Source organism: Pelodiscus sinensis, chromosome 3 (genome assembly GCF_052426305.1).
Source record: "Pelodiscus sinensis isolate ZL-2025 chromosome 3, ASM5242630v1, whole genome shotgun sequence".
NCBI lineage: Eukaryota > Metazoa > Chordata > Testudines > Trionychidae > Pelodiscus > Pelodiscus sinensis.
The window spans coordinates 96,717,244-96,739,363 of record NC_143054.1 but is presented as its reverse complement, the minus strand read 5'-3'; the positions used below and the strand labels follow the sequence as shown (position 1 = coordinate 96,739,363).

The 22,120-nt window shown below is 45.3% G+C and overlaps 1 protein-coding gene across 1 annotated transcript; it reads left to right on the top strand.

The window, feature by feature from the left end:
- The first annotated feature begins 3,345 nt into the window (after positions 1-3,345).
- Positions 3,346-15,565, top strand: LOC102446172 (pantetheinase). The gene is made up of 7 exons (XM_006136252.4): positions 3,346-3,620; positions 3,933-4,063; positions 11,168-11,360; positions 11,927-12,218; positions 13,609-13,982; positions 14,850-15,020; positions 15,282-15,565. The coding sequence occupies exons 1-7, from the start codon at positions 3,408-3,410 to the stop codon at positions 15,399-15,401; spliced, it is 1,494 nt and encodes a 497-aa protein (XP_006136314.2). The 5' UTR covers positions 3,346-3,407; the 3' UTR covers positions 15,402-15,565.
- Positions 15,566-22,120: the final 6,555 nt, after the last annotated feature.

Sequence of the window (22,120 nt, the reverse complement as noted above, 5' to 3'; positions counted from 1 at the left end):
GGACTCATGAAGCACATGACAAGGTAATAGGAAGTGTTTAAATAGGTGGTGTAAAACACAGTCAACCTAATACCCCTAAAGTGGTTGAGATCACAGGTTTGGGTATGTAATGCTGACCATGCAACAATAATATCAGTAAATACCAAACACCTAAGATTTTGCGAATTGTTACTATTGTTATAAAAGTGTAAGAAATAAACCAGTTTACTTTATATCCAGATGTAGTGGAGTTACAGTTTATAAACAGAATATAAAAAACAAATTAAATAAATAAAAACACATGACTACTTTAAGAATTTTACAGTAACCAATAATGCTGTAGTAGCATGTAGAGTGCTGTTCATAAAATATTTTGCATGTAATTGCTATGTATTTATTTTGCAGAAAGCATAGAAGAATTCTACATATATTGCAATAGGATCAACTGTGAAAAGAAAAGTGAGGAATGCACTATGGTAAGAGAAGACAGATGTGTATATATCACATGCCCTAATCTTTTTAATATTATCAAATTTGATACAAACCCTAGAACACTACACGTTTCCATCAAGGTCGTAGTACAGAGGTGAGCAAACTGCAGTACGTAGGACACATATGGAATGCGTAAACATTCTGCCTTGACCTAGAGATCACAGTCATGTAATAGCCTTGAACTCTGACCACCCTCCCCTGCCTCATCTGCTTACCTTGCCAAAAGCGTTCTAGGAGTTCTAGGCGTAGGGACTGCATTGCACAGCATAATGGCTTGTTACAGCCATGAAGCACCGCTGACAGTCCTGTGGCTCAGAGGACAGAGAGCAGGATGGTTGAACAAGGTTTGGAGGTAGCACTGGACAGACGGGAAGCAGACCAGAGGTGGTTGGATGGGAGGGAGTTCTGAGTTTTGTAGTCAGGGCGTCTGATTTCAGAGTGGGCTGAATTGGGGCGGGGAACATATTTTATAAGGAGTCAAAAATTTCCGGACATGTCACTGAATAAAGTTTGGAAACCATGATGTGACTCTCATAAAAAATTGTTATCAAACAGCACTGATAGGAACATCTTAGGAAAAGATTACATGAGGAAGGAATGCCATGATTGCGTAGAAAGTATGTGTTACATTATAAGTTGTGTGAGTTATTTTTTTTGTCTGTCACTTATCAAAGCTCCAGCGTGATTCCTGCAAGAGGTGGGCACATATTCCATGCATTCCGGAAGGAATCAATCAAGAAATGATAAATGATGAGAAGACAGAGTACAAGTGCCAAAAATGTTCATAGTGCAGTTCTACTTCATAAAGATGACAAGATATGTAAATAGATTATGATACTATGAAATAATACATTTTTAAAGTATGAATTATATTTATCAGAATTTGCGTTGTTGTGTATATATAATGCAAATTAACAGGAAAAACGGAAGCATCCCCTGAGTCCGTTAGCAAGGAGGTAGCAAATTGAGAGATTTTTCGACCAAAAAACACAGTCCCTCTGAATTTGTAACCCATGGACCAGGAGCAAAAGGCCCCCGCCCAAGGCAAAACACCGGCATCCCCTGTGTCTGTTAGCAAGGACGTAGCAAATTGAGAGATTTTTCGACCAAAAAACACAGTCCCTCTGAATTTGTAACCCATGGACCAGGAGCAAAAGGCCCCCACCCAAGGCAAAACACCAGCATCCCCTGTGTCCGTTAGCAAGGAGGTAGCAAATTGAGAGATTTTTCGACCAAAAAACACAGTCCCTCTGAATTTGCAACCAGCCAGCAAAGGTAGCAAGTCCTGAGCAGTTGTACCGAATGTCATGTATGCATGACAGAAACTGTGACAGTCACAAAAACTGAGAAGTTGCACTTTTTGACTATACACCGGCCCCGGGCATGCGGCTATGGGGGGGTCCGCCCCCGGGCACGCAAGTGGCCCCGCCCCCTGGCGCCCGGTGGGCGAACAGCCATGCCCCCTGGCGCCTGGCAACCTCTAATGGTTGGGGACCACTGCTCGAGAGGGTGAGGTTTAATTCTTTGCCCAGTTAGGAGAATTTGTTTTGATTAAAAACAACAACAATAACAACAACCCTCAAAAGAATTTAGATTGTAGCACATAACCTGTTCCTTAGAAAAACAACTTATGTCAAAATTTTCCAGCAGTAAAACACCGACTAAAGAATCTACCACTACTCTTTTGGCTATCAACAATAAGAATAATATTATAAATATGCTAATAAAAGTAATAACCCATAATGTTTTATTGCAGAGAAATTGGTATAGTATTAAAAGTTCTGACTGGCTTTTGACAAATATTGCAATTGTTTATTATTTTTATTCTCCCTTCACTTTGGGAATATGCCATTTAGAACATTTTTAATAAAGAAAGAATAATGTTTTCACTGGAACTAGTAGTTAAAGTCTGGGGTTGAGAGTCTGGGTTTTTGTTTTGTTTTGTTTTTTTGTTTTGCTCAGCAGTATTTTTTCACTTGGTTATATGCAATTTTTTTGTGTTCTGTGCTTTGGGAATCTGTGTTATATTAATAATTAACTCTTTTATTGTCTGGAACAGGCAGTTAAAGGTCAGTTTGGCCTGTTTTTTTCATAACTAGTACATCGCTCTCTGTTATAATGCATGTATCATTTTTATCCCATATGCAACTTTAGAATAGAATGTCAAGGCAGTTTTAGTAATAAAGCTATTTATTGCCTGTGTTGGCCATTCAAAATTCAGTGTGTCTGGCTTATTTGTCTGTACTGTGGTGTTCTCACTTTATTTATATAATTTTGATTGTGCAACTTTAGAACTGACTGTTCTGGAACATTTTGGGGGTTTAAAAATGGCTCTGATCCAGAACAGGTTAAGGACAGTATGCAATTAAAGAAGTCTCATTACTAAGATATTGTTCTCAAGGTTATCTAATTGCATCTGCTATTTTAAAAATCAGTTTTATTTTTTAAAATGCCATATGTGGGCTGTTCATCTTTTACCCCCTCACATGAAATCCTGCTTGGTTTACTCGTACAGTTCTACTGCAGTAACTAAATTCTGTGATTTTAAGGTAGAAAGGTTTATTTCAGCATGTGTAAGTAACTGTATTCTGCTGTGATTTCACCCTACCTGATTTTTTTACTGGGCTAGCTAGCCTTAAATTCTCACCACTGGCTCTGCCATAGACATGCAGTGTTGTGTTTCTGAAGATTTTGCCCAGGGACTTCTGAGTCAACAAAAAGATAATTGAAACAGTACAACATTGCTTGTGCAGGACTTTGTGGTGTAAGATTTTCTAGCTGTGGTAATTGTGTTGCAATGTTGACTTTCTGTAACAGAATCCCTTTGTTTAAATAGGTTAATGGAGGCTTCTAAAGTGAGGCAATCAGTTTTCTGATTTAATCCCCTAGACTTGCCTGTCTTTGCTGTCATTTTGAGCAACTACCAAGCTTCAAACATGGTCTGTTCTCAGCCTCATGTTTATACTGCAATTTTCATTCTGCATGCTGTTAAGGCCTGTGCCTTGGACAGCTATATTGCAGCAGTGTATGAGCACTCTGTTATATTGTCAGAGAACACCAACATACCTGTTTCTCGTGAAGATGCATTGATGCTGATGAACAAAAACATGGATGTTCTGGAAGAGGCCATCAAAGCAGCAGCCCTGCAGGTATTGTCATTGGTCATTCTGTACTTGGATGTATTTATTTAAGTGAAACAAAATACAGGACTATGTAGCACTTTAAAGACTAACAAGATGGTTTATTAGATTATGAGCTTTCGTGAGCCAGACCCACTTCCTCAGATCAAATAGTGGAGGAAGTGGGTCTGGCCCACGAAAGCTCATCATCTAATAAACCATCTTGTTAGTCTTTAAAGTGCTACATAGTCCTGTATTTTGTTTCAGCTACACCAGACTAACACGGCTACATTTCTATCTTTATTTAAGTGGAGACTCATTTAATTTAGTTTGTTTCGCCAGGGGGCGCGTATCATTGTGACTCCTGAAGATGGTGTTTATGGCTGGGTTTTCACAAGGGAAACCATTTACCCATATCTTGAGGACATCCCAGATCCACAGGTGAACTGGATTCCATGTACTGACCCTGAAAGGTACCGTCTTTGCTACTGAAAAGGGCAATAGGATAATGGAGGATGGGGGAATATCTCCACTCAGCCACGGAATGTGTAATTTCATGGTGGCTTGCAAGAACATATAACAAGCTTTTCATGATTGCTTCCTCCCCCACAAATTATAGTCAATTTACAGTTTTGCAGTTTCATTTATTGTATTTATTGTGTTCAATGCTTTTTGAAAGGAGAACATCAAATGCAATTTATAATGACTCTGCTTTTTCAGAGTTCTATGTGGGTGCTGGGGTATGATCAGAACCTAAGAAATATTCACTATTAAAATAGGGGAGACCTGCTTGGAGGCTTAAAAAGTAAATCCTGTGCCCTGTGTATTTTTATCTGAACCCCAGTTGAGCAATTAGACATGACATAGTGATCTTTATTTAGTGCTTGAACACATTTTTGGTGATTACGTAAAAGTCAAATCTAATCAGTGTTAACTAGCAAACCAATCTCAATCTATGATTCTATGAAAAGTCCTTGGCTACATCTACACTGTGCATTGTTGCACAAGAAGATATACAAATGAGGCGCAGCAATGAATATCGCCACGCCTCATTTGCATACCTAATGAGCTGCCATTTTGCAGAAAGGGCTTTTGCGCAAGAAGGAGCTGTCTTCACTGCTTATTTTCAGGACGAATGGCTCCCTGCAAGAGGGTTTTTTGCACAAGAAGGAGCAGTGTAGACACCTCCTTCTTGTGCAAAAGCCCCTTCTGCAAAATGGTGGCTCATTAGTTATGCAAATGAGGCACGGCGATATTTATCATACCTCATTTGCATATCTTCTTGCGCAGCAATGCAGAGTGTAGACGTTGCCCTTGTGTTTTAAGTAATTGCTGTTTCTGTGTCCAAATGCCCAGTTAAACAGAATTGGAAAATTATTATAAAGTAAAGGAAAGTGTCAACCCCCTTTTTTATTCCTTTGTAACATTAGTTGGTCATAATATTTCAGTCTTTAAAATTATTCATTTTTCAAGGAATCTAAGATGCATCATATGGTCTTTAGTATTTTAATATGGCAGGATTGCAGGTATCTTCCCAATCAGTGGCTAATAAAAGGTAGTTATTGTGACATGCCAGGGTACAATTGTCAGCCGATGGTCAGGGCAGTGTGTGCATGTGTGTTACACCCAAGTCTTCAACTGCTGAGACGCAAGGTCTCGTTGCAGTGGGCAGCCTAGGAGGCTAGAGGACACCCCGAAAAAGAGTTTAACGTCTGTGACTTTACTGCTAGGACCGGGGTCCCGTCGCAGAGGGCAGTCAACAGGCTCTCAGATGCCCCGAGTTTATAGGAAGAGCTTATTACACCTCAGATTTTAGCTGCTAGGATACAGGATCCCTTCGCAGCGGGCAGTCTAGGAAAGACTGAGAGATGCCCCAACGGATCTGTCACCTGGGAGTGACATGATCCAAAACGCCCAAGCTCTTCCTATACCTGGCCCTTTGACCAGCTGAAGTTCTTTTGTTTGTGTTCGGTTCGGGTACAGCAGCACGGGTTCAAGTCAGAAGCTTGACACGCACTGGCTTATTTATAGGAGAAAGAAAGAGAAAAGAAAAGAAAAGAAACTTGGTTATATATATATATATAAAGTGAATGAGGGCACTCACTTATTTCCAAAGTTAATAGCTAAATCACCTTACCAAAGGCAGTTTACAATAGAAATGAAGCAGTTTGACTTAAGAAACTATAATAAAGTAACTAAACTTATAACAGAGTGACAATTAAAGTGTACACATAAAGAAACACATTGCAGGTGCAATTCTCACCCCTGCGTTCCAGACGTGGCATGGCCAGTGTCTTTCTCTCAATCCCTCGGGAAGAAGTAGGGTGAGGTTGGGCATCCCACGGACCTCGGGAGACAATCAATACCTGCCAGCAGGTGTAGGTGATTGGAGCTCAAATGGGGTGGGCTACTAAACCCCTCTTTATACCCCTTGGATCACGTAGGCTTCTTCCTGGTCTCAAGTGGCCAATTAGGAAAAATGGCTTTGAATGCCAAGTTTCCCACGAAGGGTGCAAAGCATAATTCACACCTGGGAAAATGCAGACAATGGGCACCTCTGGTATGTGATGGGCGAAGATTCCTCTCCTGGGACAGTGCAGGCATGTCAATTACTGATACTAGCCATCACGGCGACGGGAGGCCTCCCAGTCGTCAGCTAGCCCATTTACTGTCTGGTTTCTGTTTATGGTAGAGTCAGGGACAGGCAGCACACCTGCGTTCTCAGGGCATCAAAGGCTGACTGCCTTTCTCTTGCTCTCTGGGGGGGGGGAGATGGGGTTCATGTCTGGCTACAACAATCTAGACTAATGAGTAGCTGTGTCACTCCTGCCCTCTATCTTGGGGTGCCCTTTACACTGCATGTTGATGTCACCTCTAATCTTAAGGTTGCCAGTAATATTTTTCAAAAAACCCTCCTCCTCCTCAAAATAAATTAGTACTCATCTACATTCGCCAGGGCATATTTCTTGTTGCTTTTTTCAGCACTTTGTACAGAGATGATGAAATATCGGACATTCCTTGTAATAAGGGACTGTTGACAGCCTTAGTTCTGGACTGCTCACAAACAGCAGCATGCAAGTCACTCCCAGCTATTTCTCTGCGTGTCCCACAGGCTGCCAACCATACATTGGTTTTGTGGTTTTCTGACCAAGTAGAAAAAAATTGTTGATTGACCCACCATAATTTCACTAGTGTGGGCTCCCAGGTGGGGCTGAGGATGAGAACTTTCAGGTGTAGAAAGCAGCTCCATCTTTGGGGGAGAGTCAGAGCTAGAGATGGAGGGGGCTTACCTCAAGCGGCTCCTGATCAGTTGGGCAGCAGGGCTGTTCAGGCTTCCTGCCTCGCCTAGCACTGCAGACCATGCTGAGCCACAGAGGCAGCCAGCAACAGGTTCACAGTCAATGGGATTATGGAGCTAGTGCTTGGGACAGAGGCAGTGCATGGAGACCTGAGTGCTCTCCCCTCCCTCTCACCTAAGAGCCGGGCCTGCTGCCATCCACTTCTGGGGCCAGTGCAGTCTGCAGTGCCAGGAGAGGTAGGTAGCCTGCCTTAGCATCCCACTGGTCACCTGATCCTCCTGAGCAACAAAACCCAGTGCCTGACATTCCATGCCTTGGTACTGGGTTGCAACCAAGAGTTTGAAAACCACTGCCTTGCTTTATGTTCCAGGGGGGCCAAACGCTCTCCTAGGGGATAAATTAAGTGTAGTGGGGGAGGAGAAAGAGACTGAAAGTTCAATATCAAACTGCTCTGTCAGGAAGGATAATCCATAGAGGCACAAAGAGGGTATGTCTACACTACAAAGTTAATTCGAACTAACAGCCGTTAGTTCGAATTAACTTCGATAGGCGCTACACTAGCGATCCGCTAGTTCGAACTTAATTAGAACTAGCAGAGCGCTTAATTCGAACTAGGTAAACCTCATTCTACGAGGAGTAACGCCTAGTTTGAATTAACTAGTTCGAATTAAGGGCTGTGTAGCCACTTAGTTCGAACTAGTGGGAGGCTAGCCCTTCCCAGCTTGCCCTGGTGGCCACTCTGGCCAACACCAGGGAAACTCTTCTGCCCCCCTCCCGGCCCTGGAGCCCTTAAAGGGCCACGGGCTGGTTACAGTGTTTGTGCCAGTTGCAAGCCTGCCAGCACCCAGCCAGCAGACCCTGCACCTGCCACAACATGAGCCAGACACTTGATGCCACCCAGCCCTGCCCCTCTTCCCGGGACCAGCCTGGTGGGTCCCAGGAGCAAGAGGCGGGCGCCCGCTTGGTCAGGTGCGGAGATTGTGGACCTCATCGAGGTTTGGGGAGAAGCCTCCATTGTCCACGATCTCCGCACTAGCCACAGGAACGTGGCCGTGTACAGCCGCATGGCTGCCAGCCTGGCCATCAGAGGCCACCAGCGCAGCCGGGAGCAGGTCTGCTGTAAAATCAAGGACCTGCGGCAGTCCTACTCCTGGGCCTGCCAGCCAGGGGCCGACCCGGAGGCCTGCCCCCACTTTCAGGCCCTGGACCGCATCCTGGGGGCTCACGCCGTCCATGCCCCCCGGGTGGTGATAGACCCTGGGGCAGAGGGACCCGTCCCTGACACTGAGGAGGGGGAACCAGAGGACACCGAGAGCCAGGAGCCTGCCAGGACCCAGGACCCCCAAAGACCACATCTCCTGTGTCGTCCAAGGCCGGGGAGGGCTCCACATGTGAGTACCATCATGCTCCCCTTATGTGTACGGGGGGGTGTGGGGGGAGAGGGGGCCCAGGGACCATGCGCCTGGGCCTTGCCTACCATGGACCAGCAGCTGGGTGTCATGCAGGGGCCTTGGCCTTGCAGAGGGGGGCTGGGTTTCACCCATCTTGTCCCCAGGGAGAATTGACCGCTGCTCTTGTTTCACCACAGCCGCAGCACCTGGGACTGCAGGGCGCACCACCCCGCCTGCAACAGCCACCCGCACCCGGGCCAGCAGGTGTGCCAGGAACCAGGAGGACTACCAGCGGTGGCACCTCCGGTTCCTGGAGCAGCTGCTCCGCAACCAGGAGCACTGGGTCCAGGAGGACCTTCAGCTGTGCCAGCAGAGTTTGGAGGCGCTGGAGGAGCAGGGCTGTGCCCTCAGAGGCCACCTCCAGACCCTGGTTGACTGGTTCCTGCCTCCTCCTCCTCCAGCTCCTGTGGCTGCTCCAGCTCTCGCTCTTCCTCCCACCCCTGCTGCCCCTGCTCCCCCTGCTCCCTCTCCCGCTTCCTCCACACCCCCGTCCCTCCTGCCCCACCCTCCACACTCATTACCCCCCCCCCCGACGCCCCCGCACCCGCAGTGCTGCAAGATGGGAGATCCAGCCCAACCCCCAACCCTGAGCTTTCCCTTCCACCCCCTTCCAGCTCCCTCCTCCAAGGTTTCACCCTCTCCTCTCCCACCCTCACATCTCCCTCCCCCCACCCCAGTTATGTAAAATAAAAAGTGTTTTTTTTGCCGAAACAGGTGTCTCTATTTGATATTAGGAAGGGAGGTTAGGGAGGGTGGAAGAAGGCCTCTGTGGGGCATGCAGGGAGAGTTCAGTTCTCCTACTCCACATGGAAGCTCTCCCGCAGGGCATCCCGGATCTGGACGGCCCCCCGCTGGGCTTCCCGGACAGCGGCGGTGCGGGGCTGAGCGTAGTGGCCAGCCATGCAGTCAGCCTCAGCCATCCAGGCTGGCAGGAAAGCCTCCCCCTTTCGCTTGCACAAATTGTGCAGCACACAACATGCTGCCACCACGGGAGGGATGTTGTGCTCTGCGAGGTCGAGACGGGTGAGGAGGCATCTAAATCGGGCTTTCAGTCGTCTGAAGGCCCCCTCAATCATGATGCGGGCCCTGGTCAGCCTCGCATTGAAGGCCTGGCAGGAGGGGTTGAGGTGCCCCGTGTAGGGCTTCATCAGCCAGGGCTGTAGGGGGTAGGCCGCATCCCCCACCAGGCAGACGGGCATGTCCACGTCCCCGACTGTGATGTGGCGGTTGGGGAAGAAGGTCCCAGCCTGAAGCCTCTGGCACACGGAGGAGTTCCGGTACACCCGTGCGTAGTGTGCCTTGCCGGACCAGCCCACATTAATGGTGGTCACACATGGCCTGCAGGAGGATGGAGAAGTGCGCCTTGTGATTCACGTAAAGGGACGCCTGGTGTTCCGGGGCACGAATGGGGATGTGCATCCCGTCGATGGCCCCCCGCAGTTGGGGAAGCCGAGGGCGACGAATCCCCGGATGACGGCGTCTGGGTCAGCAAGGCGGACCACCCTGCGGAGCAGCACCTGGTTGATGGCCTTGACCACCTGCAGAAAGACACAGCAAAACGCGAATCAGTGGGGCACCCGGCTGACTGGGAGTGTTCGTGCCCTGGCAGTGCCCCGTGCCCCACTCCCAGAAGCAACCCCCCCGGGCGGCATGTAGTACGGCCGGGAAAGACCGGCCCCTCCGGTGCGGGGCACTTTTGCCTCCTTCCCCCCATCCCCCCGTTTTCCCTGGGGCGGCCCATCCCCTCCTTGCAGCCCCCCTCGCGCCTGACCCAGTGGCCGGCGAGTGCCGTACCCGCATGAGCACTGCTCTGACGGTGGATCTCCCCACGCCGAACTGGTTCCCGACGGATCGGTAGCTGTCCGGCGTGGAGAGCTTCCAGAGGGCGATGGCCACACGCTTCTGGAGGGGGATGGCGGGCCTCATGCGAGTGTCCCTTCTGCGTAGGGCAGGGGCAAGCCACTCACAGAGCTCCAGGAAGGTGTCCCTCTTCATCCTGAAGTTCTGGGTCCACTGTTGGTTTCCCCAGTGCTCCAGGATGATGCGGTCCCACCAGTCGCTGCTGGTGTCCAGACGCCAGATGCGGCGGGGCACGCCGGCACCCGGGCGCCGCTGCAGCTGCTCCATGGCCCCCAGGGTGGCCAGGCGGAGAGGCAGGGGGCTGACATGCACCATGTGGTGCCAGGCAGCCTCCAGACATTGCTGGCAGGCTTGCAGCAGCAAGTCCAGAAACTGCACCAGAAAGTGCAGGGTAAGCTCTGGCTCCATGTTGCCACCTGCGGCGGCGTCCCCAAAGGGAAGCACCGACAGAGACGGGCGCAGACAAAAACGCTTTGCTGTCCCTCGGTGAGGTAGGCAAACAAGCGGAAAAGCTGAGAACCGGCTGTCAAGGGGGGTCCCTTTAAGCACGAGCCTCAGACAGCAGCCACACAAAGCAACTACTGACCTGATGCCCTGCCAGAACCAGTTTCGCCGTCCTTAAGTGCTCCCCAGCGTCCAATCAGTGTGGACGCGCTAGTTCGAATTAGCGAAACGCTAATTCGAACTAGTTTTTAAGTCGAGATGTGCTAATTCGAATTAGCTTAGTTCGAATTAACTAATTCGAACTAAGTTAGTTCGAATTAGCGCTGTAGTGTAGACATACCCAGAATGACTTTCAGATGTTATTCTTAACACTGTTTCTATACATACTAAGAGTCTATTCTATGCTTTCATTTGATTATCTTACCACAGCAGTCTAATGGGAAAAAAATAACTTAAATACATTGTTTTTCTGCTCCAAAGTCTTAAGTTCAGATCTTTTTTTTGCTTTCTCTTTAATAATTAGATTTGCTCCTGCACCAGTGCAGGAAAGACTCAGCTGCATCGCAAGGAGCAACGCTATCTTTGTGGTTGCCAATATTGGGGACAAGAAGCCATGTAATTCCAGTGATCCCAAGTGCCCCAACAATGGTCATTATCAGTATAATACAGATGTTGTCTTTGATTCAGAAGGGAAATTGGTTGCACGCTACCATAAGGTAAGAAATAAACTTTGTACAGTTCAGTGCAATAATTGACTCCCTTTTAATCATATCTAGCATTTCTTCCCCAAATCCCATAACTGAAACTATTGTGAAATGATATTTAGTGTCATGCAGAGGATTTGAGTGTCCTGCCATTTTAAAGTAAGGCATTTTCAGTGTCTGTAGGCAGAGAAGTGCTCTTTTTCCAGCCCTGGTTACAGAATCCTAGCTGAGGCAGCTTTAACTCCAATTTTGTCAAAAAAAATAACCTTAAATCTTCCAATCCATTTTAGCTCTTGCTTGAGTGAGCAACTACAATTGACTATTCTTTCACAAACTTACAGATGAAGGGCAGAAAATGAATGCCAACATTGAACCCCAGGCAATACCCTTGGTCTCTCATATGACCATGCTTTGTCTCCCATTGACAAAATAAAACCAACCTCAACAAGAGGCAGTAGCTTGGTTGCTGGGAGCATGGCTTTGGCCAGTGAAGCACTGTCCACACCAATGCTTGTTGTCGGTAAAACTCTTTGTCATTTTGGCCTAATATATTTCCTTTTTTTCCTTACCATAAACAGTACAACCTCTTTGTGACAGAAACCCAATTTGATTACCCTAAGGAGCCAGAGTTTGTCACCTTCAATACATCCTTTGGAAAGTTTGGCATTTTCACTTGTGCGGATATACTTTTCCATGATCCTGCTGTGGTCCTGGTGAGCAAGTTACACGTGGATACTGTGCTGTTCCCAACAGCTTGGATGAACACTTTGCCTCTTCTGTCTGCTATACAGTTCCACTCTGCATGGGCTATGGGAATGGGTGTCAATTTTCTTTCGGCTAATACACGCAACTCCAGTTTAGATATGACAGGTAATTTACAATATCAGATTAACTGATTTGGTGTTTTAAGCCCTGATCCTGCAAACTCTCATGCACATGCTCCAAGTTCAGCATGTAAATAGTCTAGCTGACTCCAGTAGAGCGACTTATATACTTAAATTTATGTATGTGTACATGTTTGCAGGATCAGGGTCTTATTAACAATATTTATAGATAGGGCAGAAATAAAGTGTTAAATTAAGAATGAAGGGAGCTTTTAAGTTCACTTGTAGAACTTAAATTCCTTGTTAAGTAATTATTTCTAAAGCTTGATTTTTATGGTTCAATTAAGACTCACCATGGACCTTGGTTTTCAGCATGTAACTATTGCTTGTAAATCTGATGTAACAAACTTTTATCTCCACTTGGTAGACTTAGTACTGATCAGTACTCTGAGTTGTGAAGGCTGATTTTCATGCAATATCTGTTTGCTTTATAAACTACTATAAAACTTTCTTTATAGACTTGTGTTCTTGGAATTTTTTTTAGACTGTTGATAGGATTGATACATTAGAGCCGTGTATATATTCAAAGTCCCAGAGCAATAACACAGGGTACAAGCTATTACATCTTATAAGGCTAGATCTAAAACTTGCGTAACTAGTAAATCAAATGAATAGACTTTTTGTTCCTTTCTTTTATGTATGAGGCTTGTCCAAATTCTAGCTTAGCATTACTCTGGAGGAATAATTTCAGCTGACCACTAGCACTGAATGTTTTGCTATTTGGGCCCTGTGTTTATGAATCTTCACAGATATCTCCACTGATCTGAATCATGGCTATGCTAAAGTTAGATGGCCCTATTCTTTCCACAGATGTGCGGGGGTAGGGTGAGAGGGGGAGGAGGAGGAGGAGGTTTGAAGGCGAGGAGGCGATGGCAATGTTTTTTGTATTGTGAAATAAAAATGATTAACTCTCATTTAAGACCTACATGGAGGTGTAAAGAAAAAAGAGATTTTTGGGGGGGACTTGTTTTTCCTAAAATGTTTTATTTACTTAATAGTGTTACCAGCCACTCTGCAAAATCCAAAAGGGTATAAAACATGACCAAATCCATCAGGAAACATAGAATAGTGTAATTTACACCTTCCTTCCCATTCACTGATATTTACACCAATTTCACTTTAGCATGTTATTTATCTCCCATTATATGTCCTTTACATGCAGTGAAACCTATGAATTTGGCCTAGTTCCCATTAACATCAATGAGCATTGGTCTAGGCTTATAGTGTGTAAAAAGCTTTAATTCGGATTTAAAAATAGGTCTGACAAAAATGAATGGAATAAAATACTGCACATTTAATATGTGAAGATAAAGTGCATAATATGAAATGGATAATACCCTTGTGATTAACAGCGCCCTCTTGCCTGTCGCTCATAGGGAGTGGTATCTATGCACCAAATGGACCCAAGGCATTTCATTACAATACAGAAACAGAAAAGGGTCACCTCCTGTTTGCAGAGCTGAGTTCACATCCTCGTCTTTCTCCCACCTACCCTGCTGCGGTCAACTGGAGCTTGTATGCCACAAGCATCAAACAGTTTTCATCAGATGAAAATGATTTCAGCGGAATAATTTATTTTGATCAGTTCACCTTCACTGAACTCACGATGCCTGAAGGAAATCATACAGTTTGCCAGAAAGACCTTTGTTGTCATTTGAGCTACAGGATGGCAGAGAAGCGAGAAGATGAAGCATATGTGCTAGGTGTTTTTGATGGCCTTCATGTTGTTGAAGGAGAGTACTATTTGCAGGTAAAGCTTGTTCTCCCCATTTCTAATGGGGGAGGGTGGGAGAATGACTGGAACATCCCTTTTCCATTTGAAGGCCTTCACAACTGTCCAAAAAGATAGATATTTCATCAAAAAGTGCTTTGTTAAAAGTTTGAGAATAGATGCTACTAACTCTACAGGTTGTTTTTACCTAGTTCGGGATCTTGATGCTTCCTATTCTGTTTATGTAAATGAGAGGTCTGTGATGTCTTTTCCGAACCAAAGGCCTAGGTTTATCTTTGGTTATAAGAGTTCAGAGAAGTTTGTGAGTGTATCTGGAAGAGAAGGTACACAGCCCCTCTTTAGGAAGACAGCCCTCCTGCAGCATTTACTGACTCAGCAAATATGTTCTGTATCCTGTGGGACAGTTTGTTTCAGCTGTGCACATTTAGCATCAGGTTGAAGCAATGGTCATACTGATAAGAGTCTTTAATGTACTGCTAGTACTGCAAGCTAATATATCTAAGAAACAAGGATATGACCCATTCTTACACACAGTTTTTGAGTTTGTTCTTATTTCCAATGTAATGCCACTTCTTATAGCATTGTGTAATCCTAAATGACTCCTCCTGTGTGTGACAGGCAAATATTCCCATTTCACTGACTACAAAACTGAGACAGAATTGACAGGATTTGTGTCCTGAGCAAATCCCTCTACTTGCAGAGCTATAATTGAATTTGTGCACACTGTTGAATTACAAGGCATCAAAGCATCCATAAGACTGCCCTAAGTACACGAGCAAATATTTTTATAATGCCTTGAGAATGAGCCATTTTCCCTGCTGTCTAAACCTGGCTCTTGTTTACTAGAAGCTCTACTAATATAGCCCCTCTGTTTCTTCTCCATAGATATGTACACTACTCAAGTGTGAAAGCACAGACTTGAAAACTTGTGGGCAGCCAGTGGCTACGGCTCAGACAAGCTTTGACACATTTTCACTCAGTGGCACATTTGGCACTAGATATGTCTTTCCAGAAGTGTTGCTCACTGAGGTTCAACCGGCACCTGGCGAATTTCAGGTAAGAGAATGCCTTTGAGCTATTTCAGACACATTTCAAAGGATCCTGCCATAAGATGATGAAGGCCAAGGCTACTACTGTCCAACAGTGACAACTGAGATATACTCAGAGGCCCTCTGCTCTTGGTAATTGGCTTGGGTCAGAGATTGGGTTGCATGTTACATGTCTGTTTCCAAGCTAAACTGAAATACATGAATATATTAGTGTTGCCCACACACTGCTCTGTCAATGGTACTATTTATTTTTCTTCTTTCAAAATAGGTATTAAGTGATGGACGTCTGATAAGCCAGAATGGCACTTCTAAACCAGTCCTGTCAGTGACTCTCTTTGGGAGGTGGTATGAAAAGGATCCTCCACACCCACAACAAACTGCCACATGATGTTGCTATTGATGCTTCTTAACTTTCTTAAAATAGGAACTTCCTGTAAAGTTAATTTGTCTTAACTACAGTCACATCTAATATTGTCATATTTTGTAATCTACACATCTTCTGTATTACTTGATTGTTATGATTCCATTATAAAACCAAATTATTGGACTGCAGCTCTGTATCTTTATTTCTCTACTTGCTACTGGCTTGATCTTGCAGCTATTCAAATTGATAGAAAAACTTCCACTAACTTTAATATGATGGGATCAAGCTCTTCATCAGCAGATATTGGTCTGAGTAACAAAGCTCACTTTGGAACCTTGATTTTTATTCTCCTTAAAACTTTTATTTTGGGAGTTGGGTTACAGGTCAGCTCTGAGATTTTTGTTCAGGTTGACATCCAAACAAAACTTGATAAATAAGAGATTCATATATTAATTAGATACATTCTTCTAAGTTGTCAATCCAATATCTTCGAGTCCTGTAATTGAGAAAAAAATTGAAATTCTTCAGTTAGACAGTGTAGTTACATTTTAAAATAGGATAGTCTATTAAAAGGAATATTTATCATGCCAAATTATAGTTTCAAATTATTCTGTTTTTATTCTACAATGTGTTTTCCCTGAGCATTTTACAGTATGAGCATATTTTAATTATGTGCAAAAAGTGCTTATTTGAAAAATGTTAATACTATAGTTGTGCTACAGTTTCAAACAGTGATCTGTTTACCTATGGAAAATGTCCTGAAAATGCCAGGAAATGTGTAATAATGTACATGCAGATCTATGTACCCTCAGTATTTCTAATGTACCCATCACTATTAAGATAGCAAGGATTTGGGTATGTTCTTAGTTAGAAGTTCTGTGGTTTTTAGGACATTATCCTACAAGCACTTAAACATATGCTTAATTTCATTTATATTAGTTATTGTAGTCAGCATATTCACATATGTAATGTGAATAAGACTCCAGTGATTCTGGATTCCAAGGGTACGTCCAGACTACATGCCTCCGTCGACGGAGGCATGTAGATTAGCCAGATAGGCAGAGGGAAATGAAGCCGCGATTAAAATAATCGCGGCTTCATTTAAATTTAAATGGCTGCCCCGCTCTGCCGATCAGCTGTTTGTCGGCAGATCGGGGCAGTCTGGACGTTCCCCTGTCGCCAGAAAACCCTTTTGTCGACCGCCCCGTTATGCCTCATCCCACGAGGCATAACGGGGCGGTCGACAAAAGGGTTTTCTGGCGACAGGGGAACGTCCAGACTGCCCCGATCTGCCGACAAACAGCTGATCGGCAGAGCGGGGCAGCCATTTAAATTTAAATGAAGCCGCGATTATTTTAATCGCGGCTTCATTTCCCTCTGCCTATCTGGCTAATCTACATGCCTCCGTCGACGGAGGCATGTAGTCTGGACGTACCCCAAGACTCCTTCTGCCTCCTAGAAATTCACTTGTTGAATCCAGTTTCTTTCTGTGACACCAGACTACCAACTATCTCTCTTTCTCCAAGTCAAGTTTTACACCCTTCTCTTCACTGTGTCAGATCGACATTGTAGTGATCAATCCACCAGCAGTTGATTTATCATGTCTGCTTAGATGTGATATATCTATCTCCAACTACTCTCCCAGGGAACGTCTACACAGCAGCATTATTTCAGAATTACTGATGTTATTCCGAAATAATAGCATGCGTCTACACTACAAGCCTTTATTTTGAAATAATGCCAAGCCGGAGGACTTTTTGCTCTGATTCCTGTAACCCTCATTTCACAAGGAGGAAGGGAAGTCAAAAGAAGAGTGTTCTTCCTACTGTGTAGATAGCGCCAAAAGCCAAATTAAGCTATTTTGACTTCAGCTGCTCAATTGACATAGCTCAAGTTACGTAGCTTAATTTGACTTTAGCCCTGCTGTGTAGACGTACTACCACTGACTCCAATACTCCACAAGGATGAGAAGAGTAGCCATAGCTGGAGTTGATGAGAGAGCAGACTCTACTTACCACGGTGTCTTCCATGCAATAAGGTATGTATGTCCACTTCAGCTATACTATTTGCAAAGCTGAAGTTGTGTAGGATAGATCGACGGGGATGGGAGATGTTAGTGTAGAAATTCCTTTAGCATGCCATACTAATCAGGTTTTCCTGCTTCATTTTAAATCAAAGTGAATAGTATCAAGGTTTTAGGCCAATGTCTAAGAAATACTCAAACATACAGTACAAAACCACATATCACTCCATAGGCCCAGTTAGAGAAGGTACTTAGTAACTTTTGTCTTTTTAGGTGTGGAAGGGGCTCAGCTCATCACTATATGTGCTCCTCAACCTTTTAAGGCATAATTTTTAATTGGAAAAAGCACTGTCTGGTAACTGTCATAGTCTCTACAGCAGAGGGCTAACCCAAGATCACACAGACTATCTATGGGAGAGCAAGGAATTGAACCAAAATCCCTGAATCCCACTCCAATGCCTTAACCACAAACCAGTCCCTCTCTTCTCAATGCAGTATATGCTATGCATTGTTTCTTTAATATGGGTGTTTGTTAAATATGCATTGTTTCTTAAATAAGGCCACATCTCCACTTACTGGTTGATGGACACTCTGGCAATTGATCTTCCAGGGTTGGATTTAGTCGGCCTAGTAAAGACCTAGTAAATCAAATGCTAGGGTGCCCCCATTGGCATCAACTGGAACATTTTTCCCAATTACCTCCCTGTTGTGGAGATGGTGCAAAGCTCAGCTTAAGGTACGTCGACTCGAGCTATGTTATTTACCTATCTGGAATTGCATAGCTTAAGCTGACTCCCCCCCCCCTGCAGTGTAGACCTGGCCTAAGCACCCCTATATTCACACCCTTCACACTATTGCAGCAGTCTTTGTATAAACTATGCCTTGTGAAGTATCATTTGAAAAGCAGTAACTCACTGAACATTAATATGCTTATGTGATGGGTATATGCTAGAATTATGGCTGAAGAGTTTGTAAACCAGGTATGTCAGGTAGTGGTATGTCAAACAGGTTTGTCCTAAGCAAAGTAGAGTGTTGACCTCAATTTACATATAAGCATTAAACAGACTCATCAGGCTAATAAGGGATGGAGGTAAACCCCACATTAACAAATGGGGAAGAAAAGCATGGCGTCTGACCCAGCAGAAGAGAGAAGCTTGGTCTGGATTTTACTTTCCAGAATTCATTTCAAAAGTTTATTGGTCTATAAAGACAGAGGGTCTGAATATTAAATAAGCAAATTAATCAACTGATTATATACAACATTACTGTATTATAAAAGTGTATTGAGCAATGACTTCTGACTCATTGAGATGTGTGGGTCCATATGAGGAAATATGGATACTTAATAATATTCTTTAGTTAAACAAGGCAAAATCATTTCCCTCCCAAACAGGTGATAAGGCAGTTATTTACTATGGTGTCTTTCAGAAACAATGGAAGTCCCATTCATAGAGGGAGGGCAAAACACTAGGAGGTCATCCTGCCTCTTGAAACAAGTTAATTTGAACTTTGGAAGAGATAATCAAGTACCAAACCATCCAGTGGCCTGAGCTTTTGCAAGATGAGAAACACAGGCTCTTCAACCAAGGTTGAGTGGGAGGCAGTTTGAAGTCCCAGGAACCAAATGTAGGTGAGAAACTAGTGCAGAAATCTTTTACATGAGAAGACCAGGGAAGCCAGCACCTAGTCCATTTTTAGACAGTTCTGACTGAAGTAATGTCAGCTATGGTTAGGAAGGAAAATGACTGGTGAGAAAAACTACAAATGTTTGGATCCTAGCCACAAAATGTTAGTCTGGTCTTGCCAGGTGGGGAGAGACAACATCAGCCAGAGCCACCGGCAAGCAGACACACAACTTCTCATTGATCTAAATTGCCCCCCTCTCAACATGATGGTCTGCTAATAACTGACCCAGCAGTATGAAAACTCTGATGGTTTCTATAAGTATTTGTCTGTTTACCCTTTTATTTGGTAGCACATTGTTATGTAGCTGCAAAACTCATTGTATTTGGCCACATATTCCAGACAGGAATACAGGGTTTGCAGTACCCATAGTCTCCTCAGTAGGGCTGGACTGCAGCAGGCTGCCTGATTTGCTGGAGAGGCCAGCAGGCTGACTCTTAATCCAGCAGCAACAGTTCTTGTTGGTTGTGCACTCAGTGCTCATGCCCAATGTTGCAACTATTCTTGTGCTACTTTGCTCTGCTGCTCCTCATTGCATCAAGCCATGCCTTGGTCCCGTCTCTGCCTTGAACCGTATCTTGCCTGCTTACCCTGTTCACTCCAAGTCCCAGTTCCTCACCTCCACTTTGACCTTCAGTTCTAGCATCTGACAACTGACTCCACCTCTTCTCCCTAGTTCTGACACGTGACACACCTGATCTTACCACAAGGCTAGGCTGCCCTTGTCCCTGTTACCTGACCAAGTGAGAGAGCTACAGCTGGTTCTGACAGTTTTCTGTGCCAATCTCAAGGACAAAAAATGAATTGATTTCAGGGAGGCTTCCCAGTTATCATACCCAAAACATTATGGAATATTAGTTGCTTCCTTTTTAAATGATCACATCTGCAGCCAAAAAACAAATCGGTAGATATCCTGCCTATATCTATTGTTAGCAATAATGCATCTAAATTAGTGCTGCACAACTGCAACATAACCAAGAATAAATTGTGCTTGATACTGCTTTAAAGCCATGTTCAATGATAGTTTTTCAGTATGCTTAATAATGCTTGGAGAGCTTGTATTGAACTACAACTACTTTAAATTAAACATGCCATCGTACAGCAATGAGATCCTGCTGTAAGCTTCAGCCAGCCAGGTCCAAAGCCCTTCCTTCCCATACTGAAGATTAGCAGGAACTAGCTGTTTAATTCTAAGGGCAACAAACTTCATATTGAACTGGAACAAAAAGTTGGAAGTGAAATTACACAGACCAGTTCTTGTTGTGTTTTCTTGTTTGTTAAATTTCAGGCAGGGAGCAAACTAGCCACAAAGCTGGCCAAACAACCCATTAAAGAGTAATCCTGCTAGGTGCCTGATCTGCTGGCAGGCAGACTGGCAAGAAAGCAGGCAGACCAAGCTAGTCAGCTGATTTTGTTGCTAGTGTAAGCAGGGCAATGGTCTTGCTATTTCCCCACTCCAGTGAAATGGACTAGCAAAAGGATCTGAGTCTCCCCTCCCACCTCCTTTACCCAGGTCTCCCTTTCCACTCTCCTGTGTGTAACCCTAACCTTGTAGTTTCTTATCCAGTGGTACGTGTATCCTCTAGGGGTACCCGCAGGAGATGTCTGGGGGGCACATCAACACGTGAAATTTGACAAAAAATGTCTGGGATTTTGCCCTACAAAGGGAATCGGAGAGGGGGTAGTGGCATGTGGCTGTGTAATTGAATGTTCGGAGGCACACACCCGAACATTAACAGCCGCTCATTTTTCCCAGCGCTGGTGGGAAAAGTGTCTGGCTGCAGCGAAACCCAAGGCAGTTCCAAGTTGGGGGGTGGGTTTGAGCGGTGAGAAAAATCACTTCCATGACCGCCTCTCCTAGTTTGCTTCCTCTCCAGCAGCCTCCCTGAGGTGCTCCAGCAGGGAGGGCGGCTGAACCTGGAGATGCGCATTACCCCCACCCCTGCCAGCTGCTCAGTACAACCCATCCCTATCACCCCTTCCTCATGACACTGTGAAGAGGAGCTGAAAGGTGCTGAAGTGGTACAATAAGCTTTGCTCCAAAGGACCCCCCCCCTCCCGAATCTCTGGCATATCGAGGGGGGGCAGTTGCTGACGCAGGCTGAGGTGGGTGTGCACAGCCCCATCCGGCGAGCCTGGTGCTGGTGGGCAACTTGCTCCCTGCAGACAAGCTGCTGAGGTAGGGTTACCAAACGTCTGGTGCCTGGCTGTGTGTGTGTGTGGGGGGGGGGGGGGTGGGGGGGGGAGCTGGGGGTATTTATAATTTTTTTAAAGAGGTACTTTATTAAAAAAGGTTGAGTCACACTGAGCTAGAGCATGGGCCAAGGTGTCCCCACTCTGGGGTGCTCTCCTCTCACTGGATGTTCCCCGGCCCACTGATGAGTACTACAACTGATTATTAAATTAAATAATCAATCAATCAATTAAAAAAATGACTGGAAAGCACATCACTCCCTCTGTGACATGGAGGCCTCATGCACAGTGTCTGAGGAGTGTAAGGGCACTTCACAGTCTGTTCCTAGCAGGTCCCAGCCCTCCTGGCTGTGCTGAAGGCCCTGGTAGTGCTGCTGGTCAGACACTTGGTCTGAGTGGTAGGACCCTTCACCGCAGCATCAGTCCTTCCCAGTCTGGCCTGCAAGGCCCCTTGCGCTTGGCCTCTAGGGTCCCCCCTGCTGTTCACTGCTCCCAGCTCTAGCTCCCCTAACTGCTGTGCTGCCTCCAGCTCCTGGGCTGCTTCCCCGGCTGCTGCCCTGCCCCCAGCATGGCTCCACTGCTGGGCTGTTTCTCTCTGGCTGGCATGGCTCCCCTCCCCAGTTCCGCTCAGGCACATAGTCCCTCCTTACCTCAGCCTCACTCAGACTGACACAGGAAAATCCAGCTCATACGGAGGACAAAACGCTCCCAGCCTTCTCACTCCCTTATTGGCCTGCTTGCCCTGTCAGTCGGCTGAACTGGAGCTCTGGCCTCTTCCCATTGCTCCTGCGGGCTGTCAATTTCAGGAGTCTGATTTCTTACAGACTCTTCCCCTTCCTTTTGA

Excerpts from the sequence above, each read along its gene's own strand:
- LOC102446172 (XM_006136252.4), top strand. The coding sequence starts at position 3,408 with ATGGTCTGTTCTCAGCCTCATGTTTATACTGCAATTTTCATTCTGCAT. Across the intron at positions 3,621-3,932 it reads TCAAAGCAGCAGCCCTGCAG|GGGGCGCGTATCATTGTGAC; the intron begins GTATTGTCATTG and ends TTGTTTCGCCAG. Across the intron at positions 12,219-13,608 it reads CTCCAGTTTAGATATGACAG|GGAGTGGTATCTATGCACCA; the intron begins GTAATTTACAAT and ends TGTCGCTCATAG.